The following is a 26347-nucleotide window of genomic DNA, read 5'->3' as shown; positions in this document are numbered from 1 at the left end:
GATAAATCGAATGAGACAACGATATCCAATCAGTAGAGATTGGTTGGATAGTGTAAAGTTTAACCAGTGGTTATAGATGTGAGAAGACATTTTGCCCTCACATTGGATTGCTGCAGATTCTGAAAAATTGCTGCTGATTCTTCACCACAAGGGGTCCCTTACCCCTGAAAGCTGAAATCACCCGGGATTCCAGCAAAGGCGGGACTTCCGTCAACCAATGCGTGGGATTTTCCGCTGTAAACAAAGGAGAATGACTTTTCTCTGTTTGGTAGCTTAGCTTCTAATGCAAATCTAGCCGTTACTAAGCGCGAGAGACAGAGAGACAATAAACAAACAAATATATCTTCTCAAATTTAATCGGCTGACCTGTATGTCTTAGCTCTGGAAATTAATAATTCACCCTACACGATCTGACCCTTTGTCAGGTATACAACACCGGAGTCAATCTCTCCCTGCTAACTGGGTTGCATGTGCAGGAATGTGCAGGAAGCACACACCACTCAATGACAATCCTGCCTACTGCTCTTTTGGGTATAATGTAAATTGCTACACAGTTCCTGTAGACTGAATTCAACAGTAGGGCCTAATTTTGTCTTAGATGCCTCACATGGGGCACCAATATGTCATGACTTGACTTTAACATCAATCTGAAGACTGTTATTTATCTAATTACCTAACTATGTTTAATTGTTGACCGATTAAATGAATCATGTAACAATTAACCATTAGCATCTGGGGCACCACGAGAGCGGTTCTTTAAAGAGTTACCATCTCCTGAATTAAACTCTAAAATGTCTTTACCTATCACATCTATAAACAGTCAACTTATTAATCGTAACCTCGTATCATATCATCAGTCTGAACAGTCGTAACCTCCTTTTATCTTAAAAAAAAACAGAGCCTTACTTATTATTCAGTACTACACAAATGAGTTAAATGTTTTATTTACTAGCTAATTAAATAATAAACCTATACACTTAACACGTGAAAAACAGGTCCCTAGCAGAATGACAACAACGTGGCTGCTTGTTACAAAAGACATGAAGCGGGAGGGAGAGAAGGCGACGTGGACACTTAACATTGGTACTCTCAGAAACTGCTCTCACTGACACTAACCATATACTTTGCACACGAACCGCCGCCCGCTTTGAGTAAGAAATCATGAATGTATTTCCGTGAAATGCTTTTGTTCCCCGGATCTCTCTCGGGGGACAGGGCCGCCTTGGAAAGGGAGTTGGGTCCAACAAGTCTTCTACTGTTGTTCTTCTCTGTAGTCGTCCGGTATCCGGTGACTTGTCGTGTAGTCAGAACTACAGAGTTTATTTTCCTCCCATTTCCTTCTTGAAGATGCTTGTTTGAAGATAGGCTAGCCAGGCGTGTCGATGGTTCCCAGTGGGGTGATGAGAGTAGCATAATACGATGGTTTGAGCAGAGTAGTATAATGGTCCTCCTTAAATTAGCTTTTGAAGATACTTTACTTAGGTGAGCTAATCAGCCACACCAGTGATTGTCCGGGAGGTGAGTTCAAACCACTTTAAACGTGCAGCTGCAGCTTGACGCTTTTCTGGTCTGCTGTGTTAATTTCTTTACTCATCATTTACACAGTTTGTTAGAACTGGACAGTCATGACAACGTATTGCGTAGACCTGATGTACCCATAATACTGTTGCATGGAGAGAGAAAAAATACAGATTTTGTGCTATTAAAAATCCAACTCGTGTGTAATGGAGCTGTTTAGCCCTTAGGGAGCAGGGGAGTTGGGACAGAGATAAATGTTGGGATTATTGGACATAGTGACATGTGCAAACAATCCCTCTTTGCCAAGAGATTTGTGGAACAAAAAGTTAAATGTCAAGCTAAAGGATCATTTGGTTTGATCAGTTGAGGACAGACAAAAAAAGCTTGGCTTATGAGAAAGTGAAGAGCTGGAACCCTTCCTAGAGTAAATTAGCTGAACCCAACTGACTGCTAGATTATCACTCAAATGAAATTAGCCTCCCCCAGCTGTGGCCCATTATGGTACTTAGTTAGCATGCAGTGCTAAAGGCTAGTGATTTGGGATTGTTGGAAGGTTATGTCCATTTGCTGTTGTAGCCATCGAATTGACATATTTTTATCTTTATTATTTAGTTTAGCAGCTTGTTGTAAAGGTGTTGCTTAACTTAATTATACAACAGGGTTGTTTGGCACATGAGAGATGGCGAGCCCTGGAGTTGGGGCATTAAGTGTCATACAAGTTGATCCACCATGTTGCACTTATCTTGGCCAGCTGCCCACCTTCCCCACGCCCAGTGGTGTAAAGTAACTAGTACTACTTAAGTAGTTTTCTGAGGTATCTCTACTTTACTACCTTTATTTTTTTGACAGATTTTACTTTTGCTCCACTACATTCTTAAAGAAAATATATAATTTTTTCCTCCATACATTTACTGGGTGACTTTTGCTTGAGTCATTTTCTATTAAGGTATCTTTACTTTTACTAAAGTATGACAGCTAACTACTTTATCCACCACGGCCCACGCCTCAATGAGCCTGGCCTCTCTACAGCAGCCAGCACTCTCTGCGCTCACTCTCTCTCAAAGTCATCTGCCCTGTCCATGGTGCTGAATGGGTGACAATGGCTGAGTCGCGTCAGCACTGTCCATGGTACTGAATGGGCCACACTGGCAGAGTTGCGTTAGCACTGTCCATGGGGCTGAATGGGCTACACTGGCTGAGTCGTGTTAGCCCTGTCCATGGTGCTGAATGGGCTACACTGGATGAGACGTGTTAGCACTATCTATGGTGCTGAATGGACGAGTTCCTGTCCGAATAGATCCCGACATTGTAAGATCTGGCAGAAGTCTGCAATGTAGTCGGGCAGGAACTCAACCATAGACTGGCTGAGCCCTATGAGTGCTGTCCTTGGGGCTGAAAGTAACACTATTGTTGTTACAGAATCTTAGCTGTGTATCTCTTGGCTGTAGGGGCAGAAGGTAGCCTAGCGGTTAGAGCATTGGGCCAACCGAAAGGTCACTGGCTCGAATTCCTGAGCCTCAAGGTGAAAAGTCTGTCGACATGCCCTCGAGCAAGGCACTTAAGCATAATTTGCTCCAGGGGCATTGTACTACTATAGCTGACCCAATAGTAGTACAGAGCATACACCGGATAGGTGCAGTGAACATACACCGGATGGCTGTATGAAATGGTGCAGTGAAATGCACCGGATAGGTGCATTTCACTGCACCTATCCTGTGTGTGTTAGAATAAACATGTTTGTTTTGTTTTGTATGTGGTCAACAAAATTTCCCTGATAAGAGGATTAGTAGAAATTCATATAGCCCTCATGGCCCAGTGCGAGTTCCAACCATTCAATAGCTTGTTAGTGAGGCAGATTGGTGAATGCAGGGTGCTGCTCCAACACTGAGCCTCCTGCCCACATCCGAGTATTTGTGCTACTGTGTCTGTGACTGGTGAGCAGCTGCCAAAGGCAGTGTTCCTCCTATGGGAAATCAGCTTTTTAGCAGTGTGTTGCCCTGGGACAGATGTGACATGATTAAAAGCAGAGGGAGGATCTATGACAAGGCGGTGCGAGGTGTAATAATTGACAACCACACCTGTTCCTGAAAGAGGGGACTCCAGCCATGAGGGAAGGCTTACTCTTTGAATCTATTACAAGTTGTGGGATGTTCAAATGATTGAATGTTTAGAGGGTAGTGCGTACGGCCCAGTACATCACTGGGGCCAAGCTTCCTGCCATCCAGGACCTCTATACCAGGCGGTGTCAGAGGAAGACCCTAAAAATGGTCAAAGACTCTAGCCACCCTAGTCATAGACTGTTCTCTCTGCTACTGCACAGCAAGTGTTACCAGAGCGCCAAGTCTAGGCCCAAAAGACTTCTTAACAGCTTCTACCCCCAAGCCATAAGACTGAACAGCTAATCAAATGGCTACCCAGACTATTTGCATTGCCCCCCCCCCCCCCCCCCTTTTTACACTGCTGCTACTCTCTGTTTATTATCTATGCATAGTCACTTTAACTCTACCTACATGTATATATTACCTCAATTTCTTCAACTAACCGGTGCCCCTCCGCACGTTGACTCTGTACCGGTACACCCTATACACCCTCGTTATTGTTATTTTACTACTGCTCTTTAATTATTTGTTCATTTTATTTAGAATTTTTTACTTATCTATTCTTTACTTAGAACTGCATTGTTGGTTAAGGGCTTGTTAGTAAGCATTTCACTGTAAGATTCTATTCAGCGTATGTGACAAATAACATGTGATTTGATTTGAATGTGTTATCCAAGTGTGACCAAGATTTGAGTTGCATGGATCTCCACCATTTAAATGTCTTAACTCTCATTAACGTTTTTCTTCCTTAAATCTTTTTTTTCTTTCTCCCATTATAGTCTTTTTAGCCTCTACAATTGGTCGAAACTAGCCTGATTATATTGCTAAGATCCACGTTGCAGTAGAAGCTATAAATATCTCCTTAAGACACACAGCACACCAAAATAGAGGCATTACCTGATGTTGAAATTGGACTTTTAGCTTTTTCATCTCCTGATGCCTCTGGAGGGAGGGTGACTTGCCACCCATCACTTTCCATTTTAAACCGCACGACTGAATGGCTCTGTCTTTCTTTACCCACTTCATAGGATGATGTGTTAGTTGTTTCTGGTTTGTGGTGGTTTCTAGAAGAGATGAAGACCTGCACACTGTCGGAAATTAGGACAAATCTAGGCCTCCCGAGTGGCGCAGTGGTCTAAGGCACTGTTGCAGTGCTAGATGTGCCACGAGAAATGCGTTCGAGTCCAGGCTCTGTCGCAGCCGGCCGTGACCAGGAGACCCATGGGGCGGTGCACAATTGGCCCAGCGTTGTCCGGGTTAGGGAGGATTTGGTCGGCAGGGATGTCCTTGTCCCTTTGCGCACTAGCGACTCCTGTGGCAGGCCGGGCGCAGTGCATGCTGACACGGTCGCCAGGTGCACAGTGTTTCCTCTGACTTAACCCGGGCGGCTGGCATTGTGTCAAGAAGCAGTGCGGCTTATTTTGGGTTATGTTTCGGAGGATGCACGGCTCTCGACCTTCTCCTCTCCCGAGTCTGTACGGGAGTTGCAGCGATGAGACAAGACTGTAACTACCAATTAGATAACACAAAATTGTGGGGGGAAATATATTTTTAAAAAATATATAAAAGGAAATGAGGAAAAATCTCAAATGTAGGCTTAAATACAAAAAGTGAGATGATTTTTGTTGGGACATCATGATGCCCAAATCATGCGTTGTGCAGAAAAGTGCATAAATAGGGTGGTGCTTTCTGCCATGTTAAACAAGATATACTGAAAAGATACAAATACACGTGGTTGCTGTTTATTTCTGCTCTTTTGTAGTGGACATGGTACAGTATGTCTTTGTTTACGTTAGCTGGCTTTAAAGTGCACCCTGCATGCTCTCATGTCGTCAGAGATAATGAAAACAAGATAGAATTTGAAAATCGATTCCTTTACACGTGGAAGGTGGAAATAGCCACGCCCTCACCATGTGCAGCGATTCCTTCTATCACATATCAATATCACCGATCTCAGATATCTCAGTATTTTTATTTACATGGGCATCTATTTCCTGGTTCACAGTGCACAGATGCAGTCCCTTTTAGAGTGGGGGATAGAGAGGGATGAGGAGAAAAGGGAGAGAAAAAATGACTTTACTGTTCCCTAGGAACGGAAACCCTGTTCCCTGCAGTCCCATCACAGCAGCCCTGATGTCACGTGTGGTTCTGAGGAGCAGGTTGTAATAGGACAGGGCCTTGGGGTGACCTGGCAGAAAGGCACTATATGGGGTGGCATCCGACTGTCACATGGATCTTTGTCTCACAGCGGGATCTCAGCAGGGATCTTGTAACCGAGTCACGATTCATTCATTGGTCTCCATCTCCCATATTCATTGGAAAGAATAACAACATCTGTGACCCACCGTCTCTTTTCAGTCTTATGTTCCGACATTTGAAACAGTGTTTTGTACGTTGGATAAAAGTATAGACTCAGAGCTTCAAAATGGCATATCATACACTGTGGTTGCAGGAAACATGGGGAAGTAACGCCGTTTTAAAAGTTGATGAACGTATAATCCCATTTAGGAGAAAAAGGAACGCTAACATTGTGCCATTTTCACACTTACTCTACATTAATCCTTGGGAAACATATTTGGAAAATGAATACTTTCACCAAATTGCCAAAATGGATTCTCTGAACATTTATCTAAGAAAGTTACCCCATTAGGCAAACCATTTACAGTATTACATTGCCTGTTGTTGTATAATAAAGATAACCTTTCGCATTGAACAGTTACGGTGCTGTTCTTTATTTACCCCTTCACACCCTCTAGAGCCTTAGACCCACCCATCTCTTAAAGGATTCACATTGGAACACGTGAATGTGGCCATGTGATAAAGCAGTGAGGTAGAGCTTTAAAAAAAAATGAAGAAAAGATTTCAATAATAAAATACTTCGTTAACTTAAGTGCTAAAGGTAGTAGCCTACAATTAGAAACAAACAAAAACGCATAAAGGCTTAAGTAAAAACAATATCTAGACCCTATATCATAAGATCCTTTGAGTAACTTTGGTTCAGGTCATTCAGGTCATGTTCAGGTCATGTGCCTGAAAGCGTAGTTCTGTCCTACTCTTCGGAGCAAGACATGTCATGTCCATAGCCTTTTCATTGCAAAAGTCCTGATCTTCTCAAAAATATATGTTTGCTTTGTCCAGTCCGGGGGATGCTTTCACATCTCTGGAAGGAAGTCAACATTGCACAGCAGCTGACCTGGATCCATCTGAGTGAAAGCTCCTTGGCCACAACAACACCAGGCTCCAGACAATTCAAGCTGTAAAGGCGGAAAGCAGACTAAAATAGACAAGACATTAAAACCTCACATACCAGCAATAACATTAATTGACCCCCAAGTCCAGGCAATAAGTACAAAGATAAAATACCTGAAGTGTTGCTTGTTCACCCTCGATCATCTCCTTGTACTGGTGACGGAGAGCAGGTTCATGCTGAAAGGAAAATTCCAGAAAAATATGTTAAAACATGAATTAATTAATGTCCTATAGTTTGTTATTGCCTGTTGACTGCTACAGCTGTACTACAATGCACTGTACACACTTAACCTGCTTCCAGCCCAACAATGGCAATGCAGGCACAAGATAACTAGCTAGATTTAGCAAGCATTTCACTTCGTAATTACCAGCTGGCTAGATGTAAATGGTTTTAATCTAGCTAGCCAGCTAGTTGGACATGCAAAAAAACAACCTTAAAATCTATACTCCAATAGCTAGCTAGCTTTTTAGCTATCATATCATTGTAGCTAGCTAGCTAGCCAACTTAGCATGTGTCCCTATAACGTAACATGAGGGTTTGATTAGCTTGCTGATCGATTAGCATTCGCACCACAGTGGCTATTTTTGGTAGCTAGCTACTTAAACATGACAAACTGGCAAACATGAAAAATATTATCGCCATGCATGCCTTAGCACATCAGCAATCAACATTAACAGCAGAATGCAACTGGCTTCGTCCCGCAACAAGCCATCTGTAAACAGTGGCACGTTGCGGGACTGAGCAAGCAAGTTTTTACCTGTGACCTGTATGCTCTCGAGGGCTGGCCCTCGCTTCATACTCATCGCCAAACCCACTAGCTCCAGGTCATCTACAAGTCTTTGCTAGGTAAAGCCCCGCCTTATCTCAACTCACTGGTCACCATAGCAGCACCCACCCGTAGCACGCGCTCCAGCAGGTATATCTCTCTGGTCACCCCCAAAGCCAATTCCTCCTTTGGCTGCCTTTCCTCCAGTTCTCTGCTGCCAATGACTGGAACGAACTGCAAAAATCACTGAAGCTGGACACATATCTCCCTCACTAGCTTTAAGCACCAACTGTCAGAGCAGCTCACAGATCACTGCACCTGTACATAGCCCCATCTGTAAATAGCCCATCCAACTACCTCATCCCCATACTGTATTCATTTATTTGTCTTTCTCCTTTGCACCCCAGTATCTCTACTTGCACATTCATCTTCTGCACATCTACCATTCCCGTGTTTAATTGCTATATTGTAATTACTTCGCCACCACGGCCTATTTATTGCCTTACCTCCCTTAACTCACCTCATTTGCACACACTGTATATAGACTTTTTCGTACTGTATTATTGACTGTATGTTTGTTTATTCCATGTGTAACTCTGTGTTGTTGTATTTGTCAAACTGCTTTGCTTTATCTTGGCCAGGTCGCAGTTGTAAATGAGAACTTGTTCTCAACTAGCCTACCTGGTTACATAAAGGTGAAATAAATAAAAATAACCACAGACAGAAGGGGTAACCCAGACACGTCACATGGGGCTATAAAGCTGAAACATCCGTTTAGAGCGTTTTCTCACCACCAAATATGGTAGTGAGAGGAAGTCCAGTCGTGGGTAGTGGGACAGGATGGAACTACAGTAGGTGAAACTGGGCCGACATTCTGCTAATTTTGTCATCGAGGAAACATCTGATCTCGATACATTTCTCCGTTCCCAAAACTAAAAACTGTTACGAACACAGTGCACTGAGTTTTATAGACTTGATGCTTTGCCACAGTTTTTTTTTTTTTGCGTAGTTTAGAAGGAGTGCAAGGTCGAACTAAGTTTGTCCACTTCACAGAGGAGGCATTCCCGAATGGAAATATGCAAATATATGCTTTAAAGCGCCAATAGGATCTCACTAGTTCGTGCTTGGCTTTGCCCACCTCCTTGCTTGTTCTGCCCACTATGCTTAATTTCTTCCCACTGTAAACGACACAGATTAACTATATTGGGTTAGTTATAAATATATTTGCTATAACGGTACCTGTATGGAACTGTGTAGCCTACTAGCTATATAGCTAACAATCGCAATGAAAATTACTTTTTGATACAGTTGAGACAATAACGCATGTAGCTATTTTAGCATTCTAACTGTAGATGCTTACCGATGTATGGATTATGATGATTCATAGCAGACTGAAACTGAAAATAATCCTTCCCACGCTTCTACCACTCCAGACTGCTTTCGCCACAGAAGATAGAGCTGTGTCAATACCAGTAGCTGTGTTCAGGACACCACTGGTATTGAAAGCTGTATCTACACTTTGCATGTTATCATGAACGAAATTATTAGTAAATCCAACGGGCCTTTTCAAATATTCCATGGTAGCAAAGTGCAGGACAAGCCATTTGACAGAGAAGCCTCGAGTGACAGAATGGACTCTCTTTCTCGTGAATGTCCCAGCCCCCTCATTATCTCAACCAATCATGGCTAGGCAAGATTCTCTATTTTCTAAACAGTTGAGATTTCACATTTGATTTATATTCACAGATTACGTATGAGTTTGTTATTAAGGCACATGTAAGTTCACATGTTCAAGAAGGCATTTCTGAAACCCCCCAAAAAAGCATTTAGATTTTTTTTAAACGTTTTTTTAACGTTCCTACTGGGAAGTAGTGAAATGCGATATACGCCCAGTTTCCTGTAAAGGCTCACATTTTAGACATGCCTCCCCTTCAGGCTCACACTCACTATGATTGCTCTACTTTATCCTTTGAAACTGGCCCAAATGTTACGATCAGGACATGGGCCATCTGTGCTGTGTGTGCCATGGAGCAGAAGAGTAGCTGCAGGTAGGAACATGAAACCGCACCCAGACAGAGTGGTTGGTCGGTGGGTCTTTATGTTCCAGACGGTGGGCAGCCAGAGGCCTGGAAAATGCCCCCACAAGCGCCAATGTCGTTGTCACAACAGCAGGGTGGAAGACTAACAATGGCCTCTCCTGACAGAACCTGCCAGACCATGTTAATACCAGACACAGTGTTTGGAGAAAAAAATACCCTGCAAGGCTTGGCCTTTATTTACCAGAACAGGGAAAGATACTGCCCTAAGTTAGCTGTCAAGCAGGTGTTGTAGAGCATGTTGACTGTGTGGTGCTATTGAGTCAGCAGAGCGACTCAATATGTTTACGGACATATTCAATTACTCCCGATCCCAGCCTGCTGTCCCCACATGCTTCAAGATGGCCACCATTGTTCCTGTACCCAAAGAAGGCAAAGATAACTGAACAAAATGACTACTGCCCGGTAGCACTCACTTCTGTCATCATGAAGTGCTTTGAGAGACTAGTCAAGGATCATATCACCTCCACCTTATCGGCCACCCTAGACCCACTTCAATTTGCATACCGCCCTAACAGGTCCTGCTCACAGCTCACTGCCCTATCCCATCTGGACAAGAGGATTACCTATGTAAGAATGATGTTCATTGACTACAGCTCAGCATTCAACACCATAGTACCCTCCAAGCTCATCATCAAGCCGGAGGCCTTGGGCCTCAACCCGGCCCTGTGCAATTGGGTCCTGGACTTTCTGACAGGCCACCCCCAGGTGGTGAAGGTAGGAAACAACATCTCCACCTCAACACTGGGGCCCCACAAGGGTGCGTGCTCAGCCCCCTCCTGTACTCCCTGTTCACCCACGACTGCGTGGCCATGCACGCCTCCAACTCAATCATCAAGTTTGCAGACGACACGACAGTAGTGGGCTTGATTACCAACAACGACGAGACAGCCTACAGGGAGGAGGTGAGTGCACTTGGAATGTGGTGTCAGGAAAACACCCTCTCACTCAACGTCAACAACACAAAGGAGATGATCGTGGACTTCAGGAAACAGCAGACGGAGCACCCCCTTATCCACATTGAAGGGACAGCAGTGGAGAAAGTGGAAAGTTTTAAGTTCCTCGGCGTACACATCAACGACAAACTGAAATGGACAGCGACAGCGCCTCACGTTTCTTCAGCCTCCTGAGGCGCTATCCTGTCACCCAAAACCCTGACTAACCTTTACAGATCCACAATCGAGAGCATCCTGTCGGGCTGTATCACAGCCTGGTACAGCAACTGCTCCACCCTCAGCCGCAAGTCTCTCCAGAGGGTGGTGCGGTCTTCACAACGCAAACTACCTGACCTCCATGACACCTATAGCACCCGATGTCACAGGAAGGCTAAAAAAGATCATCAAAGACAACAACAACCCGAGCCACTGCCTGTTCACACCGCTACCATCCAGAAGGCGAGGTCAGTACAGGTGCATGAAAGCTGAAACCGAGAGACTGAAGAACAGCTTCTATCTCAAGCCCACCAGACTGTTAAACAGCAATCACTAACTCAGAGAGGCAGCTGCCTACATGGAGACCCAATCACTGGCCACTTTAACAAATGGATCACTAGCCACTTTAAATAATGCCACTTTAATAATGTTTACATATCTTACATTATTCATATATGTATATACTGTATTTTATACCATCTATTGCACCTTTCCTATGCCGCTCGGCCATCGCTCATCCATATATTTATATGTACATATTCTCATTCACCCTTTATAGATTTGTGTGTATTAGGTAGTTGTTGGGGAATTGTTAGATTACTTGTTAGATATTACTGCACTGTCGGAACCAGAAGCACAAGCATTTCGCTACACTCGCATTAACATCTGCTAACCATGTGTATGTGACCAATATCATTTGATTTGAGAGAGAACAGGCCTGAATGTGATCAGGAAGGACAAATGGACTTGCTCAGCTCCTCGTCTCTGGCCCGGCCCTAGAGCCACAGCCACTCAATGATTTATGGCTGTCCTATCCGGAGATGGGGGCTGGCTGGGGCTGACTTAGGTCCAGAGAGCCCCATGGCCGCTTTATGAATTCTACATGGCATGCCTCAAGGGCAATGAGAATTTAGCCTTGGGCGAGACTGCAAAATAGCACTGCTATGCACGGGGGAATGTCAAAGAGAAATAAGCAAAGGTGACTTTCAGGCTTTTCAATAAACCAAATATGGCAATATTGCTGGGGATGTTAAAAATTCTGCTAATCTACCCAAGTCCTGTCTGATGTCTAACGTCTCTTTTTGGTGCGTGCATACTGTACTATTCCAAGTAATCAAGGAATCATCACTGCCGTATATCCGTTATGTTTTAGCATGGTTGTTTCTCTAATGTAGAATTGAGTTCTTTGAAACAGAAGCTAGTTAATTGGTTTTAATTCATATTCATTTCCAATATGCCCATTTACCCGTTTTTCAGGTAAGAATTGCATTCCTTCGTGGAATAAGTGTACTGTAGATCCATTTAAATCCATTGCAAGACATGTTTTCTGAAAACAGAGGCCTCACAGTGGCACTTTTAACATAGTATAATGTATTTGGGCTTCTAATATGGTATATGTGGGCATCCGGTTGGGAGGATGGCTAAGTGATTCATCTCGATTCACTCATCTGAATATGAATAGCTTCATGAAAAAAAGCGAGGAGCAGTTGTGTCTGCAGCCCTGAGGCCATGAGAAACTCAAGTCACTGCAATATTCACAAAGACCACAATTTGAAGGGACCAAAGGCTTTTCTTTGCCTTGCGGCAGCCCACCGATGTGCAGGGACTGGTGGGAAGGCACTCTACCTCCAGGCCAGATTAGTCAAGATGGTTCTTTAGGCTCTTATAGGGATTTGTCAGATATTACAGTCCTACAGCACTGATGGTCCCGCTCTCTCTACTGTTACTACTGCTGATAACGACAGCCAGCAATTGCCTGGCTTCAACGTGGACTCTTAATCAGTGAGAATAAAGGACACGGAGGCTTAAAAGGGGTTCGAGCTGACACTAGTTGTCCAGATTCTGGTTTATAAAGACCAGGAGAACCATCAGAAGGACAGAGAGAAGTCTGGTGTGGACCTGCTTTGTCTGTGACTGGACCACTGCTGGCAAGACAGGAGCAGACTGGATTGAAATCACTCCCCTTATTCGAAGATCATGAGATGGCCCACTCTACACTATGCAACAAACAGAGAAACATGATGTTCATGTTAAGATGTACTGTGGTCCCTCCTATGCACACGGAAACACACTAAAGTGGGCCTACGCTCTCATAGCTTTGCTCTTCATGTACACCACCCACCACATCCACCACATCCCCTGGCCTCGGTCAGCACCATTCAGTAGCAGAGGCAGAGTGGCGGTGTGGAGTGAGTGTCACTGTCACTGTTGTTCTTAGCTATGTTTCATGTTCCCCAGTCACAGTGGTAAATAACAGAGTGACTACATTTAAAATAGTTGCAAAGTTGCATCCACCCAGTCTCCCCTGCAATGTGAACTAAAGTGCACTGGGAGCAGGCTGAACACACAGGTGTTGGCGACAGCATGGCAAATTAGAGAAACATAACCCAGGTGGTGGCAAGGGGACAGTAGCTCACACTGAGCAGCTGGGCCAGTGACCGTGACCATGGCCTAAGAGTGGGAGACACCCTGAGCCTGCTCTTTATTCACAGCTTACACGGGCATGCCTTTGACTGATTCAGGCAGCCGTTCAACAGGCAAGCTAATTTATGGCGCCGCGTGGGGGTGAACCGGAGGGCAGTAAATACTGGAGAAGAACATGTCCTTTCCCTCACCTTTCCTAATAGCTAAGTACTCTGCCTTTCCATGTAACCTGTACATACCCCAGCCCACACCCCCGCTCCCCAGCCCAGGTCCCTGCTGCACCAGGAGAAATGTCACCCTGTAATTCCATGAAAATAACTGATGGGGTCAGTGAACGTCACACTTGGTGATTGTAAAATGGGATCTTTCAGTATGAGAAATGTGGAGTGCACAGTAGGGGCTCTCCTCATCTTGAAACACTGGGCTCAGATACATTTCCCCTACTGCACTGTGGATTCAGGAGAAATCAGGGCAAAGGCCCACCCACTTGGGAGCCAGGCCCACCCACTGGGGTGCCAGGCCCAGCCAATCAGACTGAGTTTCTCCCCACTAAAGGGCTTTATTACAGACATACAGTGCATTCGGAAAGTACTTTGTTGAAGCACCTTTGACTGTGATCACAGTCTTTTTGAGTATGACGCTACAAAGCTTGGCACATCTGTATTTGGGGAGTTTCTCCCATTCTTCTCTGCAGATCCTCTCAAGCTCTGTCAGGTTGGATGGGGACTGTCGCTGCACAGCTATTTTCAGGTCTCTCCAGAGATGTTCGATCGGGTTCAAGTCTGGGCTCTGGCTGGGTCACTCAAGGATTTTCAGAGACTTGTCCTGAAGCCACTCCTGCGTTGTCTTGGCTGTGTGCTTAGGGTCGTTGTTCTCTTGGAAGGTGAACATTCACCCCAGTCTGAGGTTCTGTACTTTGCTCCGTTCATCTTTCTCTCGATCCTGACTAGTCTCCCAGTCCCTGCCACTAAAAAACATCCACACAGCATGATGCTGTCACCACCATGCTTCACTGTAGGTATGGTGCCAGGTTTCCTCCAGAAGTGACGCTTGGCATGCCAAAGAGTTCAATCTTGGTTTCATCAGATCAGAGAATCTTGTTTCTCATGGTCTGAGAGTCTTTTAGATGCCTTATGGCAACCTCCAAGCGGGCTATATTGTGCCTTGTACTGATGAGTGGCTTCCATCTGGCCACTCTACCATAAAGGCCTGATTGGTGGAGTGCTGCAGAGACGGTTGTCCTTCTGGAAGATTCTCCCATATCCACAGAGGAGATGGGAGATCACTCTGTCAGAGTGACCATCAGGTTCTTGGTCACCTCCCTCACCAAGGCCCTTCTCCCCTGATTGCTCAGTTTGGCCGGGCGGCCAGCTCTAGAAAGAGTCTTGGTGGTTCCAAACTTCTTCATTTAAGAATGATGGAGGCCACTGTGTTCTTGGGGACCTTCAATGCTGTAGAAATGTTTTGGTACCCTTCCCCAGATCTGTGCCTCGACACAATCCTGTCTCGGAGCTCTATGGACAATTCCTTCGACCTCATGGCTTGGTTTTTGCTCTGACATGCACTGTCAACTGTGGGACCTCATATAGACAGGTGTGTGCCTTTCCAAATCACACTGACGGGTTGTACTGTTTGGGTGGTAGCAGTGTTGGGGTCACTCCAAGGTTCTGTCAGTTCAGAACATTGATGTGGTGGATTAGTGCTACATCTGTGCAAATCCCATACAGTGTTAATAACAAAGATAAGTCATCAAATAACTAGACAAGATTTTAACTAGATAACTGATAACAGATGACCATCATCACACTGCAGTATATGAATGGACAGGATATTACATAGTATCATTTCCTGGTGGCTGTAATGCTCCTCTAACTTTGTCCTCATTTATCCTGAGGAAGTGACGGAAGCGGTTGAGGTGACCCAGAGAGGTGAGAGGTTCCATATTCTCTCATCAGTGACAACCTCTTGGCAGTTTGCCCTTTCAGATGTCTACACTGATGGATCGACTGGTTTCGGTTCTGCTCATCAAATGGCTGTGTGGGAATCAATTCCCAAGCTACCCGCTAAAAACCTGCCGGTTGCTTGTCATCTTCATGAAGACACAATACCACATCCCAAATTACTGACAGTACCAAATGATGTGTGAAGTAAGCTTGGGTGTCACCCTATAGACTGGGATGGAATATTGTTGAAGCTGTCAGACCGCTGTTTTGGTCTTCAGGGAGGTGAGTCTGCTCTCACACTGCCACATTAGCACTGTGACCTTGTAGTCCCATCACAGGGGCTACAGACGTGCATAGCCCGGTCGGGCACAGAGCGCCCACACACGCGGTAGTGAATGGCTCCCCAGCCCAGTTTCCTAGCTGAGGCAGACTGAGGAAGTGACTTTGACCTGTTATGGAGATTCCAGGTGGGAGAGAAGACGCAGTGAGAGGGATGGGTAAGGTCATTTCTGGTAGAAGAGTAGCGGCAGGGTCGTATCTTTAGTGAGCCACATCAGGGAGCCTGATGCAGACCGCAGAGGGAAGCATGTGGTGAATGAACAGATAGAGACGCACTAGTTTAATATACTGCCCATGTCACAGTGGATAACTCTGGGCTGCTCAACCAAGGATACTTCCAGCCCTGCAGCTCTGTAACAACAAAAACAATACCAATGTCTTACTCATCAGTGGTATAGCAGCTGCCACTATTTTCAACACATTTTTAGATTTGGGGATTTCTCGCGTGCATTTTCCCTTCAGACACCCCAAGTCAAACGTCTCTTCTGTTTCTTCTATCTCCAGGAACAAGGAAAGATTGGTGTGATCTTCAACGTGGGGACAGACGACATCACCATTGACGAGCCGGCTGTCATAGTTAGCGATGGCAAGTACCATGTTGTGCGCTTCACACGCAGTGGTGGCAACGCCACCCTCCAGGTGGACAACCAGCCGGTCGAGCGCTACCCACCAGGTAAGGCATGGAGCAGGACACTTTGAAATGGGTGGGATGAGTGGGAGGGCCAGATAAGTATACATTAAAAGAAAGAGGGAGGGAGAGAGAGAGAGAGATATCCAGGCTGTATTTTAACAACACAGACATGGAGGAAGGTGCGTGGTGAGTCCAGCTCGAGCCATCAAACAGAAAATATCACATAAATTCAGGGACAGTTGTTGAATGCTCTTGGCAAGCAAGTCCAAATGGAATTGGAAATTTGCCTTCTGCCATAGAGTAAATTTATTTGTTTTCTTCAACACGCCCCAGCATTCAGTTTTGATATGTGCCATTTCACTATTTTATCTATTCAGAGCACTTTATGGAGTCGCCACATGGTGGGCACAGATAACTACTGCATAAACAATCTAATAACAATCTGAAATGGACACATTTCCCTCAAGCTGCCTTGCCGAGTATGTCTAGCAGAGGATGGATTCGGATTCTTCACAGTAATTGTAGCAGCCTGCTTGGCCGGTGGCAGAGTGGATGCTGAGAATGGGATCTTCACACAGCCTCGGAGCAATGAAGGAACCCTCAGCCAAATCTCAGCTTTCGTTTTATCCCCCCCCCCCCCCATCGCCTGTAAAATTAGCTTTTATATGAGAGCACTGATGATGTGTGTTTGTGTGTGTGGCGTGAAAAGGGGAGGAGGAAGAGGTGTGTGGCTCCCAAGTGGCGCAGCGGTCTAAGGCACTGCATCTCAGTGCAAGAGGCGTCACTACAGTCCCTGGTTTGAATCCAGGCTGTATCACATCCGGCCGTGATTGGGAGTCCCATAGGGCGGCGCACAATTGGCCCAGCGTCGTCTGGGGTAGGCCGTCATTGTAAATAAGAATTTGTTCTTAACTGACTTGCCTAGTTAAATTAAGGTTCAAAAATAACATTCTGTCGTCTGCTCCTTGTCCCTTCACCTTCTATCTCTCCTCCATGATGCTATCTAACAAATCAAATCCAAAACATTTTTACATTGCATCCTTATGATTCATGTAGTATAATGATCTGTTTCTTCTCCACTCACACTGACCAAACTAACAATAAAGAATTATCCAAAATTGGTCAATTGTTTTCTCGATTGTAATTGAGAGGGGCAGTTCAGCTATTCTCCACCTACTTTAGTGAAGGTATTGTTCTCAATGACAGAGAACTCTCTCCCTCTCCACTTTCTTGATATTCAACACATGATCTGACATAACAGGTCGTGTCTAGTCAGACAATCAGTTGTATACCCATATTTGGGCACAGGCATTTTGCTGTACTGTATCTTTATGGTAGGTTAAGAGCACCAGGGTAAGACTACGTTACTATGCTACAGCAGGTGTTTGGTTCCAGTACAGTCAAGCTTTCTATCAAGTGGAGTGCTGCGCAAGGCTCGTTTTACCAAGGTTCTTTTTATTTTATAATGGCTGCTTCATCCACTCTAGCACTCCACCAATGGGGCACTAACCCAGTCAGTAATTGGCCCAATCATAACATTACTGTAACCGTATGTGAAAGGAGTAGAGCAGTGGAAATGAGGGCTTTGAGCTAGATGAGAACTGTCACAGAGAAAGTTCAGATGCCATTGTGGTCCTTCTTTTGGTTCGTTATTTCATTTTGAGTCTGATACAAGGCGTGTCATCCACAGTCACACAGACAAGGGAGAAAGTGAATTATCTCATTAAAGCAATGCCTGGCAGTAGATAGAGTCATATCCCATACCTTGGGAGCCTTTGATTTGTTCACAATAGAATGTCCTCAATAGGGCATACCGAGTGGCGCAGTGGTCTAAGGCACTGCATCGCAGTGCTTGAGGCGTCACTACAGACTCGGGTTTGATCCCAAGCTGTGTCACAGCTGGCTGTGACCGGGAGACCCATGAGGCGACGCACAATTGGCCCAGCATCGTCCGGGTTAGGGGAGTGTTTGGCAGGCTGGGATGGCCTTGTCCCATTGCGCCCTAGCAACTCCTTGTGGCGGGCTGGGCGCCTGCAAGCTAACCTCAGTCACCAGTTGGACATTGTTTCCTCCGACACATTGGTGTGGCTGGCTTCCGGCTTAAGCAAGCAGTGTGTCAAGAAGCAGTGCAGCTTGGGAGGGTCATGCTTCGGAAGACACATGGCTCCCGACCTTCGCCTCTCCTGAGTCCGTACAGGAGTTGCATCGATGGGACAAGCCTGTAACTACCAATTGGGGAGAAAAAGGGCTAAAAGTTCCAAAGACATTATAATAAAAGAATGTCCTCCACAAGTAAATAATAATCTTATATCTGTAAAGTTTATCACGCTTAATAGACTGTTTATACTGTATATATAAAGTTGATCTGTTCAGAGTAAATAACAACAATTGATTGAAATGTCTGTGTATAACATTTTCCTGATATCATTAATCACTTTCGTCAAGAACAAGGAACCCTGCTAGGCTACATCCCGTAACAGTCATCATCACCATAGTAATGTCCTTCCATTGAGATGATAACAACCAGAAAATCTCTTCCTGATATTTACTCATGCTGTGTTCATGCTTCTAAATTGTGATCTTTCAAATGCATGGATTGTTGTTTTCTTGCTGTTTTCTACCAATTACAGTTAAACCTCTTCTATTTTGTATGCATTTAAGCCCTGATGCTTTGCTAAAAATGTCATAGTTACACCAATCCCCCTAAATGATCCAGCTAAGTATTTTATAAATAGAAATAAAGACCATTCTAACTAATGTACCGTTTGTTACTGTCCCTTAACTAAATACCACTAAGTAAAGCACAAGTTTCTTTTAACCTGAAGCTGGGTTCAAATTGAGAACTTGCTAAACGTGTTAGCCATGATGCCCTGTCTCTAACCTTGTGATCTTTCAACTTCCAGACTTTAACCTCTAATCTGTCTCTCCAAATTCTCTGAAGGGAACTTTGATAATGAGCGCCTGGCTATTGCTAGACAAAGAATCCCATACCGACTTGGTCGGGTAGTTGACGAGTGGCTACTCGACAAAGGTAAACCGAAAAGAAGAAATGAATGAATCCATTAAACAGTTACTAAATCCAGTTAAATCCCTCTGTCTAAATCCCTGTAAGAGGTGCAGTGCCAAGAGACAAAGGATCAAATGCTGTTACCTATGTACGGTATAGAGCTACATGTTGGGTATGTTTGGACTGAAATTGACTGTGGATCGTAGTGACCAGGAGGGGAACATAGATATATATCCTCCAACAGCCATTTCGAGTGACGTACTTTGTCTCATTTAGTACCTTTCTATAAAAAAATATACCAAATGGGTAACAGTACATCTACCAGGTGTTCTTTGCAATCCCCAGACCATTTGGGGATGCTGCACCTCTTCAGAGATTTTTAAATGAATGAACTAAACGTAACCCCTGACTAACTAACATCCCTCCAATTATTGTGTTTAATTAGACGTTGCTGAATTTCTTACCTTGTTGTTATCTGATTATTCCTCTTTTGACAGAAACATATTTAAAGTGATAACTAACCTGTTAAACAACTGGAATAATTAGCTGGTAATGGAACATAGAGCATTTCATCTAATGTTTGTGGTTCTTGCAACAAGGTGTAAGTATCCACAATAAACCTTGCACTTGAATTCACCCCCTGGTCTCTCTAAATGCTCAAATCATGTATAGTCCACGCTGTGGTTGATTGACCATTCTAAAAACCCACACTCTAACGTGACCCCACTAAACACCACTATACTCTCCCTGCTATACCTCCAGATGACTTCCCTGCATTCCTGGCAACCATGTCACACACATTCAGGGACAAAGGGGCTGAGACTCTGACAGACCTCTAGGTTACTGTCACTGCAACACTCAGCTACATAGTTAATTAGAATTCTCCTGAGATTGGCACACTACATTACCCTCTCTCAACATGCTGAACTCACTGGGTGATGTAACAGTGACAGTGCTTACCAGTGCTGCTTCTGCTGCTGTCAGTGGTGGAGTTAGATAACCCGAGGGAGGAAGGGAGGGAGAAAACACTTCCCTTCCACCAGAGGAAGTCAGTCCACTCAGTAGAGTGGGTCCCAGAGGAGCACGCTGATTGGTCTGTCAGCTTATGACAGAGGATGAAGGGGAAATGCCCTGTCCCTAGCTGTCCATCAATTCAGAGAAACAACTTCCTGTGCTTAATGGAGGAAAGTAATGTGCTTACAATTTCCCATGACACTCTTTTCTCCCATTACTCTATGTAAACACACTGATAGTGAAATGTAAGTAGAATTATACGCATTATCGTGCCATCTTCCCCTCTCGCAAAGACTTAACTGATTTGAAAAGCAATTTTTTGGGGACCCTATGACCAGGATTGAGCCAATTCACTAACTCTGATTTTTAAACACTAACCAATTGAAAATACTTTACCAATATAACATTCAAACTAACCACATCTTACCCTCAGAATATATTGGGCCAATATATGTGACCAGCACGATGACTAAATATACAAACCAGACCACTGTCATTGAATTGAACATTTCAGACAAGCTTTGAACATATACTTCGATCATTAAACTTGTTGTGCTGAGTTCCAAATCTGTTGCCAAGGCCCTTCTGGGTATCTAGAACGGTATAACTCATACTGTAATTGGATGTCCGCCTGTTTGTGTCTCTCTCCTTTCTCTCCGTTTCTATCTTTCGACCTCGATCCCTCTTCCTCCCCTCCCTATACCTCACTACAGGACGACAGCTGACCATCTTCAACAGCCAGGCAGCGATAAAGATCGGGGGTCAGGATAAGGGCCGGCCGTTCCAGGGCCAGATCTCTGGCCTCTACTATAATGGCCTGCAGGTGCTGACGCTGGCGGCAGAGAGTGACCCCAGTGTCCAGGCTGAGGGGAACCTGAGGCTGGTGGGAGACTCCCTGTCTGTGCTGACCACTGAGACCACCTCCACCACCCCACTGGCAGCCTCCGACATGTCCACCACCATCATGGAGACCACCACCACCATGGCCACCACCACCACCCGCAGGCAACGCTCACCCAGCATGAGAGAGAGCATCTCCCAGGTCAGAGGGAAGGCCGGGTGTGGGCATGCGAGGCAGGGTACTAGGGCCATGTTGAACGTTATTAGTGACCAATGGTGCGTGAGGTGATGTAATGATGACCGCTAACTAAGACTAGCCATTTTACTCCGTATGTTAACTGTTCCTCATTCAGTAATCCTGGTTTTAACATTGTACAATAAGGAGCTGTACGTATGGTGTTTCCCTAATGTTAGAGGTGACTGTGACAAGGACTGTGGGTGAGCTAGTGTTAGGGCTGAAGGCATTAGACAGACAGCATAAGTAACCATTTAGATGGGAAGGATTTGCGAAGGGACTCCGCCAGACAGACAATATGTCCATTATCAGGAGGTTGGCGGCGTGAGACAGACACTCCATCTACATTATAGCTCATTTAGCCACTCACCAGGCAGACAAATCCAAACAACCCTTAAAGAGCACTTTCACGGGAACAATCTCTCTCTCTCTCTCTCTCTCAATTCCTTTGCACATTTTCAACATAACCATGCTGGCATGTCTCTGCCAATAAGAGGCTGTAATTACTCATTAAAACCAAGAGCTTTCAAGAAGGGAGCACAGACAAAGCACTGGACCTAGACACGTCTTTGAACGTACGTTAGCTTTCGATTGGAAGTGTTTTTCTGGTTTGTTGGGGGAAATTAATTCATGTATGATGCCTTTTCAATGTCATGGTCACAGTGCACACCAGATAAAAAACCATCAGACCCTGTGGAAGTCATTGTGCTGTTTTTAAAACTCCCTCAGCAGCGTGATGCACTCTTTTCTCTTTTTTTTGCAGCTACAAAGCTGTAAATCCCCCAGAAGCAACATTTACAGGGTTTTTTAGCAGACAGAGCGACATTTCCTTCTCTACACCGACTTGCATATGTATTAGGCCGCCTGTGGGCATATAGATCCACGCAAAAGGCCCCACCACATTCAGTGTAAGTTGTCAAGGGACCTCCATCCTTTAATACGCCCCCATTTCGTGGATTCAACCTTTTTTCCCCCTCAGCCTTTGACTTTGTTGATCAAGAGATGATTGAAGGTCACACTCAGTAACAATTTATGCCAGTCATGGCTAAACTGCCTATTTCCATATCCAGCACTCCGGTAGTCATTTGCATGAATGTTGATGAACCACAATTCAACCCCACGTAGAACCTTGGACTAATATAAATAGCCCTATAGGGAGAGCAGCAGAGCAAAGGGGGGGTGGGGGGGGGGGGTTACAGAGAGACCACCTCAGAGCTGCTCTTATTAGGCTCCCAGCAGAATATTTCTAACTTCCAAGCTTGTCCTTTCAACACATGAAAACATGATTTATGTTCACGGGCTGTCTGAATATTTAAAACAACATTAGTCACTTGAAATATTAAACAGTACAAGTTTAAGTTATATTCAAAGTCATTTGTTCTCGAACACTCTGATTGGGAGAGACAAACGCCTGTGTATATCATGACATACGGCGAGACCCAGATGCAGACACAGGAGGCAGATGGTCGGAGTCTTACAATGTTTATTAATCCAAAAGGAGTAGGCAAGAGAATGGTCGTGGACAGGCAAAAGGGTCAAAACCAGATCAGAGTCCAGGAGGTACAGAACTGCAGACAGGCTCGTGGTCAAGGCAGGCAGAATGGTCAGACAGGCGGGTACAAAGTACAAAAACAGGCAAGGGTCAAAACCGGGAGGACTAGAAAAAGGAGAATAGCAAAAAGCAGGAGAACGGGAAAAACGCTGGTTGACTTGGAAAAACATACAAGACGAACTGGCACAGAGAGACAGGAAACACAGGGATAAGTACACTGGCCCAGAGAGACAGGAAACACAGGGATAAATACACTGGCCCAGAGAGACAGGAAACACAGGGATAAATACACTGGCCCAGAGAGATAGGAAACACAGGGATAAATACACTGGCCCAGAGAGACAGGAAACACGGGGATAAATACACTGGGGAAAACAAGCGATACCTGGAGGGGGTGGAGACAACAACGAGAACAGGTGAAACTGATCAGGGTGTGACAGTGTATTCACTTGGCAATCCTCTCTCTTCTGTTGTGGTTATGATTTATTCTCCATCCTGTACTTTCTAGGTTCCTCATAAGATTAGCACGGGACGGCCTATGAATATGTGCCAATGAACAACACAAGCTCAATCATTCTCACAGTCAACTAACTCCCTCTGTGCCATTAGACGACAGTAGTGGGATATAAGATACTGTAATCATTTTCTCAGGCAGTGGTTTACATTGAAAGTGTTTTGTGTACCTGAGCTGAACATTTGTCATGGTGTCATGTCATAAATTACGAAAACAAACCAAATGAATAATACCTACAGTTCCACCATAAACAATAAACGTGCTTATGAAACTACAGGCGTTGATACACAGACACAGGAAGGGAGGGAGTAATTGCTTTATGAACGCAGTCAGGCAGATCTAATATGCAGCAATAAAGCATGTTTTAATTAGAGAATCGAAACGCCACAACAATGCTGTTATTTGTTACATGTGGATTAGAGAGTAAGACACAAGGGCCAGACAAGACAACTCTTTAATCGTCCTACAGTTTTCAAACGGCCAAGCAATTGTTCTGATCACAGTTGCTAAAGCTTTATTGTGAAAAAAACAAAGCTTTGATACCTTTTCATACACTAACCACACCTCCAGATGTTTTAAAGCATATTTGATGGATGACAGTACTCTGTAACAGCCATTGCCCAGTAAGCATGTCAAGTTCCAGCTAAATCCGAACCCTGTAAATGCATTGATACCATACGGTGGGACAAAGGCTCCTTCCTCCAGCTAAATAAGTTGATTAGGCTTGTCCATACGATAATGAAGGCGATAAATTGATGTCAATCATGGCCTAACTGCTTACCTCCAATGCCAAACCTCCCTGTCTATGTAAATCTAGGTCATTAGCATAGATTTACATCGACTATATTTCTCAAGCCCTTGTTGAATTTCAATGCTCTTTCTGAAGGTCATAATGGCAGACAGCTTTAGGGTTGGCTACACCTGCTTGTAGTAACTGCATTTATTTCTACATTTACTGACACTGCCTTTCTCCTCAAAATAGTTCAGTGTGTTTATTCTTTTGATATTTTATATAGGTAAATAATACACTGTGACAGTTGAATACATGTTTGAATGGAAAACATTGTCTTAGAAACTGTGATGACAGTTTGATGGAACATTGTTTGAGAAGAGCTCAGGGCAGGCCAATGATTAATATACTGTATGTGAGAGCTGTCAAAAAAAGTTGTGTCTCATATCAAACATGTGCAGATATGATTTATCGTGAGGTTTCTGTGCCTTGACATGTGAGAACAAACTGAGGCATTCGTGTAATCTCCGGATCATACTACAACGAGTTCCAAAAGCATTGGGACAGTGACAAATGTGTTGTTGTTTTGGCTCTGTAATCCAGACCTTTGGGTTTGAAATGATACAATGACTGTGAGGTTAAAGCGCAGACTGTCAGCTTAAATTTGAGGGTATTTTCATCCATATCGGGTGAACCGTTTAGACATTACAGTACTTTTTATACATCGTCCCCCCATTTTAGGAGACCAGATGTATTGGTACAAATTCACTTATAATGTGTATTAAAGTAGTCAAAAGTGTAGTATTTCGTCCCATATTCATAGCACGCAATGATTTCATCAAGCTTGTAACTCTACAAACTTGTTGGATGCATTTTCTGTTTGTTTTGGTCGTGTTTTAAATTGTTTTGTGCCCAATAGAAATGAATGGTAAATAATGTATTTTGTCATTTTGGAGTCACTTGTATTGTAAATAAGAATATAATATGTTTTCTATACACTTCTACATTCATGTGGATGCTACCATGGTTATAGATAGTCATGAATGAATCGTGAATAATGATGAGTGAGAAAGTTACAGATGCACAAATACCATACCCCCAAGACATGCTAACCTCTGACCGTTACAATAACAGGGGAGGTTATCATTTTTGGAGGGGTATGATATTTATGCCTCTAACTTTCTCACTCCTTACTCACGATTCATTCAGGATTATCCGTAAAAATGTTAGCATCCACATTAAGGTAGAAGTGTTTAGAAACATATTATATTCTTATTAACAAGGAGTGTCTAGTTGGCAGAAGAGAAGAAGGGACAAAGAAGGGACAAAGTGGGACAAAATAAGGACAGAAGAAAAGGGAAAGGGGACATTAAGGTGAAGCAGTCCTCTAAAGACACAAAAGACAATAATACAAGAAACAACACTTCTATTGCCTCTCCCTCTACGATACGCACTTCCGGTTTGGTTTGGAGCGAGTAGTTGCATTCCGCTTTGCTCCACAGGTAGTATTACAGGTAGTATTACATTTCATTTCATTACAGTACAACAGTTTGATTTGTTTGATCTTAGCTGGCTACATAGCCGTCTTTGTATCCAAGATAATTGTGTAGTCTAGAGTAATTGTCGAGATTACCTAGCCAGTTAGAGGTTACCTAGCCAGCTACACTTTCAAACAAAGTCAACAACGCAGCCACTGCTAGCTAGCCTATTTCACCAGCCAGCAGTACTATATCATTTTAGTCAATAAGATTTTTTGCAACGTAAGCTTAACTTTCTGAACATTCGAGACGTGTAGTCCACTTGTCATTCCAATCTCCTTTGCATTAGCGTAGCCTCTTCTGTAGCCTGTCAACTATGTGTCTGTCTATCCCTGTTCTCTCCTCTCTGCACAGACCATACAAACGCTTCACACCGCGTGGCCGCTGCTACTCTAACCTGGTGGTCCCAGCGCGCACGACCCACGTGGAGTTCCAGGTCTCAGGCAGCCTCTGGAACTGCCGATCTGCGGCCAACAAGGCAGAGTTCATCTCAACCTATGCTTCCCTCCAGTCCCTCGACTTCTTGGCACTGACGGAAACATGGATTACCACTGATAACACTGCTACTCCTACTGCTCTCTCCTCGTCTGCCCACGTGTTCTCGCACACCCCGAGAGCTTCTGGTCAGCGGGGTGGTGGCACTGGGATCCTCATCTCTCCCAAGTGGACATTCTCTCTTTCTCCCCTGACCCATCTGTCT

General features: G+C 44.4%; 1 protein-coding gene across 6 annotated transcripts in view; it reads left to right on the top strand.

The window, feature by feature from the left end:
* The window catches only part of LOC139536951 (neurexin-2-like), a 322196-nt gene that overhangs the window by 287401 nt on the left and 8448 nt on the right, over positions 1-26347 (top strand). For 5 of the 6 annotated variants that reach the window (XM_071337713.1, XM_071337712.1, XM_071337711.1 and 2 more), the window contains 3 exons: positions 16091-16259; positions 19159-19248; positions 20952-21280. In XM_071337713.1, coding sequence (XP_071193814.1) covers positions 16091-16259; positions 19159-19248; positions 20952-21280 — 588 coding nt within the window. The remainder of the gene's footprint in view (positions 1-16090; positions 16260-19158; positions 19249-20951; positions 21281-26347) is intronic. The other variant, XM_071337714.1, reaches the window with a different exon arrangement.

This window comes from Salvelinus alpinus, chromosome 13 (assembly GCF_045679555.1).
Source record: "Salvelinus alpinus chromosome 13, SLU_Salpinus.1, whole genome shotgun sequence".
In the NCBI taxonomy this organism is placed as follows: Eukaryota; Metazoa; Chordata; class Actinopteri; order Salmoniformes; family Salmonidae; genus Salvelinus; species Salvelinus alpinus.
Note: the sequence above shows the minus strand (reverse complement) of the source record. Positions and strands in the feature narration are given on the sequence as shown.